The sequence below is a fragment of the Trichosurus vulpecula genome, chromosome 4, assembly GCF_011100635.1.
Source record: "Trichosurus vulpecula isolate mTriVul1 chromosome 4, mTriVul1.pri, whole genome shotgun sequence".
Taxonomy (NCBI): domain Eukaryota; kingdom Metazoa; phylum Chordata; class Mammalia; order Diprotodontia; family Phalangeridae; genus Trichosurus; species Trichosurus vulpecula.
Genome location: NC_050576.1, coordinates 114,359,320 through 114,368,900, shown reverse-complemented (window position 1 = coordinate 114,368,900; position 9,581 = coordinate 114,359,320). Strand labels below are relative to the sequence as shown.

Here is a 9,581-nt window from a genome sequence, read left to right as displayed (position 1 = left end):
CTGTTGGGGAGTAAGGAAGGAGGAGGATAGGTTATAAAGGGGTTTGAATGCCAAACAGAGCATTTTGCTTGCTCCTAGAGGCAACAGGAAGCCACTAGAGTTTATTGATTCCAGGCTGTAAGCTCTATTATATCAGGGATTGTATCTTTTCTAAAATTTTCTCTATCACCCAGAACCTATCATAGTACTTTGCATATAGTAGGTACTTAATAAATGCTTAATTGTTGTGGGTTCATAAAATTACCTATCAAAAAGCTGTGAAACTGCTTACTGTATTAGGAAGGGGAGGCAGAAAGGAAGGAGAGAGAAAATTTGGAAGTTTGCAAAAAAAATGTATGTTAAAAATTGTCTTTACATGTAATTGAAAAAAAATAAAATAATATTTAAAAAAATAGAAAGTTGTGAATATCGTTATGCTAATTTCTAGCTAGTTCTCATGTACCACCAAATTTGGGGATCATTTGGAGGAGGAGGCAAACTTGACCCTGTAACCTGGATGACAATACCTTGTAGTTTTAGAATGTGTATCTATTTCCTTAAGTTACTTAATCTCTCTATGTCTCAGTTTTCTGATCTGTAAAATGAAGCTGTTGGACTAGATGATCCGTGAGGTTCCTCTTAATTTTATATCTTTGATTTCTATGAACTTAGTGAAGCCAAACTGTAAATACATTTTAAAAATACTATTTAAAATTTTTTAAAGTAACTTAAAAAGTTTAAAAGTAACTTAACTGTTCATAACTTGGAAGGATGAATAAAAATAAATGATTCAATAGATTCATCTTTTTAAAAACACAGGCCACTTTTATTTTGTCAACAAAAATGATAAGTTTTCTACCACAATTCTTTTTATATCTTAATCCTTGATTAATGGCAGTTTGAACCAATTCAAAATCAGACCTTTTATACATAGTTTGATGAAAATAGATTTTTGTCAAACACTTGTTTTTTATTTTACACCAAACTTATTATAAACATGTTTTCATGACCCTTCAGAACAGACAGTTGTGGCTTAAAAAAGTGATAAAAAATTGAAAAATCATCATAAATAATTGTAGCCACCTGGGCTTACTATGAATTAAAAAATAATAAAATGCTTTCAGTCTGTCTGAGAGCATCTGTTCACATTACAAATCCACAAAACACAACAAAATTCACCAGAAGTTACAGAGGGATTCTTCAGTGAAAAGCTGTTGTTTCCATATGTCTTTATAAATAGTTTGACCCTTCTGAAAACTAACTGCTTTACAACTCTTCAACATCCTAATGTTTTACAGAAAGTGACTATGGTTTCCGTCAGTCTCAGGAGATATTTACACAGTTGATATTTTCTAAAGCTGATACTGCCATTACTATTTAGGAGGTCATTATTACCTTTATACAACTGAGCTATTTACCTTTTAACATTAATAAACTATCTTTTGCATGAAATTTTTAAATAACATAAGAAAATACTGCATATGACAACAAGGTTACAGGGAACATTGCACTCAGTCAAAGTGTTATTCTTTGGCTTATTTTGGTTATTCTTTTATTCAGATTTGTATCCACTCTTAGAACTACACATGTGCACGAGAACTTTATCCTTTCCATTCTATACAAAGTTCCTGTCAGTAATATGTCTGAAATAATTAACAATGATGCAAGTAAGTTTTATGCATTCCTATATGCCCATTTTCATATAATAACTGACATCCATATAGCATTTCAAAGTGTGCCAAACACAATATATATTATTTCCACCTCCTAACAAGCCTATGAGGTAGGTACTACAGGTATCACCCCCATTTTGCAGATGAGGACACTGAGCCTCATTAAGATTAAATGATTTGCCCATAGTCACATAGCTAATAAGTGTTAACAGTTGGGATTTGAACCCAGATTTTCCTGACCCTGAGCCCAATACAATATCTGTTACACCACACTTTCAATTCCTCTCAAAAAAAAAATCACTTTTTGAAATTAGTATTTGATAGGTGTACTATTTTTAAAATCAATTTCAAAGCCCAAATGAAACTGATCATTTTAAAGCCTTTTTGGAATCTCCTTATTCTATTTTCTTTAATAATACTCAAATGGATCTATGATCTCATCTAATGAGGCACACAATCCATCCATGCCTTACCATCCTGTGATACTCCTGTCAATGTCCACCCATAAGTTCTCCACAAAGAATCCACTCAGTATGCTGGGGATCTCCTTAGCTTTCTCTTGACACTGTAAGGATACCACTGGAGCACACAGGCTGCCCATCGATTATCCCTGGCTTTTGCCACATGACCAGACATCATTATCCTCACTCTTTTCTTCACTATACAAAATTTTCCCCATCTCCCAAGTAATTCATTTGGGAGTTTCAAAGTGTTTCTCATCCTACTAACCTGTAGATTCTAAATCTTCAACTAGAGATAATAAAGTTCTTTTTCTATTATAGAGGCTAAATATTAGCTGGACACACCTCTCTATCACCCTATTTTTGTGCTTTTCAGCATCTTTTTGCTCCACCCTGGGAAGGAAGGGCAAATGTTCAAACTATTTACCTTGCTTCCAGTAGATTTACAGTACTATGCATATAGATCACTGAAGAGCTTCATAAAAATTTTAATAGAGCCCAAGTAATCATGGGTTTAGCGCATTGCCCAAAAGGATCTGGTTCTAGTTAGATATCTTAGACCTGTAGTAAAATCACTCATTTACAAAGTAAAAACTTCAGGAAAGGTATTTCTTCATTTGCAAAGTCATGTCTAGAGACATATTTTTATCTTATCATCATCATTAGTAACACCATCGACAAATATAACAAGAAGCACCTTTGTGGGTGCTAATGATACAAAAGTTCCTGCCCTCAAAGAACCCAAAATCTAATTCGATAGAAAGGTATATACATCAAAAGATACATAGTAACAGGATTGTTCTAACAATCAAAATAGAGCGTACATTCAGCCTATTGATAAGAAAAGACAAGCTAGAACTCTGGCATTTTTATATAGCTTTAAGATATTAAGAGAAGAAATCTAAACACACCTTAGTAATGGGTTGAAATACAGTTCACGCTGGCAGTTAAGTCTGACATTCATTATTGTGAAGGCAAGAGTTTCTCTCTTCATAGCAACAATGAATCTGGGTACTTTTTACAGGTCCTCAAGATCAGATAGGTCTACAACCACTTTCATAAACAGGGTATCTTCTTTGATGTAGGTGTTCTTGGTGTTCTCCAGAGTAGAATGTGCCACAAAACGAGGACAGCCAGATGCAATGTTCATCTCTCCATCAGGCCTTTTAAAGCTACTGCTATTGGGGTCAGCCTTGAAGATCTCTGTAATGTGGTTCTTTTTTCCACTCTGGTCCAAAAGCATCATGGTAACCCTCTGCTTGAAAGGCCATTGCAACAATGAGTCGAATTCCCCTTTCATCACCACAAAATACAGTGATAAATGTGTCCCTTTCCCTGATCCATCCCCATTCAAGTAAGCTCTTGCACGGAGTCGATAGCCACAGCGGCTGGTGTAGAAAGGCTGGCTGAATATGGACACTGTGCGCCCTTCTGTAGCTTCTCTTTTTTTCATCTTGTAGTCTGTCACCTTCCATATCAATCTGCCATTATAACAAGTACCCTCTAACATTTTAAATCGCTCTTCATTTTTATTCAGCTGGGCTTTGTGGGCATTAATGTGGGCATCATGTCTGTTAGTTTGGCCTTCCAAAGTGACTACAAAGAGAAAAGAGTACCACATGTCCCTTTAGACAATGCTGCCATTAGAATTCATCCAAAATGTCATTATCTGATCCTGAAATCTAACACAATCAACACAAACTCTATATATACAAAGACCATAAATGGATAATTTAAGCTCAGTTATTTTTCAATGACTCCCTTGCCAAACTTGTTATTAAAAAAATAAACAAAAACAAAAAAATCTCTGCTCATTCCCTGTGCTACAGAAAGCTGGGGATTGAGAGAACTGTGCAAGACTCAATCAGCATAACTTGAGTAAGGTGATTGCATTAAAGTTTTGTATAAAGAACTCAAGGCAACCAATTTTTTTCTGTCCTTTATATGGGCATCTGCCACCCACCATCCACTTTATTGCCTCATTTCTGACTCTCATTTCTTCATCCACTGGTCTTCTAAAGACCTGTAGAGGCCAACTATAGAGATCTTGTTTTTTAGAATACTGTTCAGTTTCATGAACACCAGATGCAATACATCTTATGTGTTTTGCTTCTAATCCTAACTGGAGACAGTTGTTTTCAATTTGTTTTGTCTGAGATCTTATTTTTCATTGTTTCTAATAATAACAACTACCACTTATATAGTGTTTTAAGGTTTGCAATACGTTTTACATACATTATTATCTCATTTGATCCTCATAATCACCTTAGGAGGCATTATCCCCATTATTATCCCCATTTTACAGTTAAGGAAATTGAAAGAAGGTAAGCCCAGGGTTGCATAACTAGTCTGAGGCAGGATTCAAATGTCCATCTTTCCAATTTCACATCTGGCACTCATCTATTCTGCCACCTGCCTCTGTTTCATAAATTCACAGTAATTTGGCCCTAATTTCCAAAACAAACAGAAGCAATAAATAAAACATCAACATACCCAATCTCTGGTCATAGGTTTCCAGCAAAGTGATCTTCTGCTTTATAGTATCGATTGTATTCATCAAAGGTCTTAGATCAAATTTGTTTTGCTGCTGGTTAGCCACCTCTAGTAACTCCCTTACTTGAGTTTCCAACCAAGCAGATTTATCAATATGACTGGCGAGAACCTTCAAGTATAATAAGGTTCATAAAATTTGAGAAAGAAGAGAGAGAACAGAATTTCAGCTAATATTCCAGGAATATTCCATTTCCTTGGATAGGTTTACTGCCATCATCTATATCCCACAAAAGTATCTCTTTCTACAAAACAGCTCACATATATAGCACTATGTGTGTGTGTATATATATATATATATACACACACATATATGTACATATATATGTATACACACATGTATCATATACCTTGTTCTTTATATCAATTCTATGGGTTAGGTAAATAATAGAAATATTCCCTTATGTAGAAGAGGAAATTCAGGAGCAAAGGTTAAATTGCTTTCCCATGGGATAAAGGCTAGTAAATGTTTGAGCTTGAACTCAAATCTAACACTATTTTCACTATACCATGCACCTTCTGTCTAGCAGATCAGCTAAATTTAGTTTTACATGCAAGGCATTTTGTTTAATCTTCAAAAGTACTCAATGTCTTATCATGATAAATGAAACATTCATAATTCATTGATACTCATGATTTCCAAAATAGCCCTCCACCCTTCCTTCCCTCCCACCCCCAACCCCATACTCCCATTCCACCCATAACAGTGCTAAGGATAGAGAGAAACTAAGACAAATGGATCACAGTATTTAGAGCTAAAAGATACCTTGGAGACAGGGGTGAGCTGGCTCTAGCATACCTCTGTCTCCAAGGTATCTTTCAGCTCTACAAATGAATCATGATTTTTGCCTTGTTGATTTTCTAGATTTAAGAAAGTCTTAATAATGCAAATTAAATTGAAAAGTGTATGTGAATACTTTTTTTAATGTTTCTAGAAAGCCCTATTGTGAAACATGTACTAGCAAACCTCTGCATCTCTCTATAAACTTGCTTGAGCTCAGCAGGAGTGCAGTAGGAGACCCAGGGAATGAAGTAATCACCAGACTGGAGCTTGAGGACTTATTAAGTAATAATAGTAACTTGTACTTACATTACTCTTTAAGGTTTGCAAAGTGCTTCCCCTCTATTCACATCTTATTTAAGCCTCACAATATCTCTGCTCTGAGATCATATAGTCCAAATTCCTTATTTTATAGATGAAGAAACTAAAACCTAAGTGTCCCCTTTCCTGCCTAGTCAGGCATACTATCATCATCTATACCCTATGGAAGTAGGCTCCACAGTATCAATGGCTCTCAGATCTAGGACTGGGGAGAAGAAAGGGCAGCTAAGTGAAATGACTTAACATTCAATAATAAATTTGAAATATTAAGCATAATGATGTCGGTGAAAACTTAGAAACCTTAGAACTTTTTGCTGAAATCTTTAAGTAGCAGGCAGATATCTTAGCCTGAGCTGGGGGGGGAGGGCAGGGGGGGTGGGGCATTGCCAAACACCTCTGAGCAGGTGGTTTCTGCCTAATGAATGGACTACATTTAAACTTATATGTAAACCAACTTCTGGAATGTTTTCAAATATCGTATATCTTATCATAATAAATTCTCTATACATTGGAAGTTCTTTAACAATTTATTGACATTTGTAAATTTCAAAGTCACTTTAGCTTTACTTTAGGGATTTTGGAAAGACTATAACATTTTCTTTCCAAAGGAATTAACTTGACTTTATTGACTACACAACATATAACTACATATCCTTGCAGTGACTCTGAGATCAAGAGACTATTATTGGTACAATAGATCATAATAGTTATTACCAAACTTTGCAGGCAAATGAAAGGAAAAAAGTGATCTTGGATGGTTAGTATCTCACCTGGGTACTTGCCAGCAAGTTGCCATTTTTACCAAATAGCTGTACAAACTGCCTGAACTCCTTTTCAAATTTCTTCACAGTTTCACTTAACTGTTGAATTTTACTTTCTTTTAATTCTAAGTTCTTGTGCAAGTCAGAAATCTAGTAAAAGAAATTAGAATAAGAGAAAAAAACTAGATCATTTAAAACACATAATGAAGTTAAAATAAATAGTATTTATAGCATTAGGGGGAAAGCCAGTTTTGCAGTAAAGTTTCCTAAAATTCTTTTAAGATCTCAAAAATTTTTTATCAGCTCTTTTTAAAAAAAATTTAACCAATGATATAGTAATATAGTATGTCTTGTAGCAGTGACCATTAACCTAAGGAATTATAGGACCGGTACCAAGTTTATTCATTCATTCTATATGTGTTAAGGGAATGATCACCATGAGGTGCTATGTAGAATACAAAAGCATAAGACATAGTCCTAGTTTTCAAGAATGGTTAAAATCTAAATAGGTAGATAAGACATGCAATAATAATAATGCCTTATATTTTTATAGCATTAAATTTTACAAGCACATTCAAATAAATTTCATTTGATCTAGGCAGAATATTATTTGTTACCTCCATTTTAGTGACAGAAAAATTGAGGTTTAGAGAGGTTAAATTAAAGGTAGCTGGGGATGAAGCTGGGTCTTGAAACCAGATCTTTTAATGTGAAGTCCAGTGGTTTTTCCGCTATCCCACACAGTACACAAAGCAGTCAGAAAACAGTTACAAAGCAGCACATCTTAGGCCATATTATCAGCAGCTTGTTTTTAATCAGCTGCTCACCGACTGATTTCATTTAGGCCACATTTGATTTTGTGGGATTTACATGGCTAGTTTGAGGCTGTATGAGATAGTAATACTAAGCTTACACAAGGTGGGAAAATTCGGCTCCATTCTTGCAAATAGAGAAGGCTGATTTTGGAAAATGAAGTCCCATGGTCCTGAAAGAGAACTAAGCCTGGCTAATCATGTCATGTATATAATCATCTGTAGACTTTTCAAGGGAAGAAACTAAAACCAAACAAACAATTCTGTGAATTTCATAATTCCCTGATTGTCGTAGTTATTACTACCATTTATATAGTGCCTTAACCATAAATAGGTTATCTTATTTGATCCTTACAACATGACTATGAGACACATTCTATCTTAATTTCAATTTTACAGATGGGGAAACTGAATCTGAGGGGGGAAAGTGTTTTGTTAGCAAGGTCATGCATTTGTCTGAGTCAGGATTTGAAATTAAGTCTTCCTGACTTCTCTAGTGCGCTTACCGACTAGCCTCCCTTGCTATTTGTGTTGGTTCGTAATACATAAGGATGATATGACATAAAAGCATTTGTCAATAGTCTTTTTTAAAGTATATAATTACTTCACAGAAAAACACCTTCTGGTTAGCTATATTGTACAGTAAAATACAAATATTTAAGGATTTTAAAAAGAAAGGTAAATCCTATTTAATTTTTTAAAATTATATTTTAAAACTTACCTGTTCTTCTAATCTGGAATTCTTTTCTAACACCAGGAGCATGTGTTCTCTCAAGGCAGAATTCTCATGTTCCTTAATATTTACCCTTTTGTCCTTAGGAGTAAAGATAAAGAAAAAGACAAGCAGTCAAAAAGCATGCCTCGGAAATGGGAAAATAGGGACATTTTCTGTTAAGAATAGCCTTAATGTTTTTGCTCACTTGTAGAGTTTGTATATCACTTGCTTTAAAGGCAGGGTTCCCTTCCAATTCTAGGATTACATGACAATCTAAAAAACAAATTTGAAACTTTCTGAAGAACGGGGAGCACTCTTCGGTACTTTAAGGAGGACACAGCTGCTAGTCCTCCAATGAATGATGAGGTGGATCCACAAGTATTGTTAAATGGGATATGATCCAATTGGGATCAGAGGAAAAAGACGATGGTTTCATGACTTGCTGCTGAGGGGAACTAGAGCATCTGTCTGTGGGTGTTGTAACAACAGAGAACATCCCAGGACTTGTCAAAAAAAAATGACTATCACCTACTTCTGCTAGTTTACATGACTATAACTATAGATAGAACCTAAAAAGTATTGCCAAAGATTATAAAATCTTGTTCAATACAACAGCAACATTAATGGTATTTTTAATCACTGCTGCTCACTGAAGGCAGGGGATACAAAAGAGAAACACTGGGACATAAACAGTTAGTTAAGAAAACGTCTGAAAATGTGATTTGCATTTCTGGATCGTGGCTGAAAATATAGACACAATACAGAGATGCTACAATGTAGGAGGACAAATGCTATTGAAATACCCAGATGTTCACAGGAAACAAAAAACAGAAAAGGAGTCAGGGGTAAAACGAAAGGCTTCAAATATCCATATACAGATGCACGCAGGTAACGAGCAAGATGAACTATGGGTTCCAGTGTAAAGAAGCATTTTTGATCTCACAGGTTATCAATAAGACTTTGTGAGATGAGAAACATTACTGTAATATAAATGTGAATGGATACAGCACATTCAAAAAAAAAAAAGATAGTACAAGGTAATATAGGAAGCACTGTTTGCTAAGGCGGCAACTTGTAAAGAGATCCAAGAGTCAGAGAGGCAAAACACAATGGAGATTATCTGAGTGAAGGTCACTGGAGACATATATAGAAACAGTTTTATTATCTGAGTATACTATAGACCACAAGGGCAGAAAAAGGAAGTAGATGAGTTTAGCAAACAGTAGATGAGTTTGGCAAACAGATCACAAGCCTGGCACAGAGACAAGCAATAGTAATGATTATTGTTCGTTAGTTCAGTCATATCCAACTCTTCATCACTCCTTATGGGGTTTTCTTAGCAAAGATACTAGAGTAGTTTGCCATTTCCTTGTCCAGTGGATTAAGTCCAAAAAAAGTTAAATGACTTGTCCAGGGTCACACACCTAGTGAGTGTTTGAGGAGGAATCTGAACTCAGGTTTTCCTATCTCCAAGTTCACCCCTCTTAAAAACTGGATTTGAACTCAGGTCATCCTGACTCCAGGCCCA

At 35.2% G+C, this 9,581-nt stretch overlaps 1 protein-coding gene across 1 annotated transcript in view; it reads right to left on the bottom strand.

Annotated features, from left to right (window-relative positions):
* Positions 1-783: 783 nt before the first annotated feature.
* Positions 784-9,581, bottom strand: part of TRAF5 (TNF receptor associated factor 5) — a 50,687-nt gene continuing 41,889 nt past the window's right edge. The window contains exons 8-11 of the mRNA XM_036758140.1: positions 8,060-8,152; positions 6,536-6,676; positions 4,607-4,775; positions 784-3,709 (exon numbers count right to left, since the gene is read on the bottom strand). Of these exons, the coding sequence (XP_036614035.1) occupies positions 3,132-3,709; positions 4,607-4,775; positions 6,536-6,676; positions 8,060-8,152 (981 nt within the window). The 3' untranslated portion in view covers positions 784-3,131. The remainder of the gene's footprint in view (positions 3,710-4,606; positions 4,776-6,535; positions 6,677-8,059; positions 8,153-9,581) is intronic.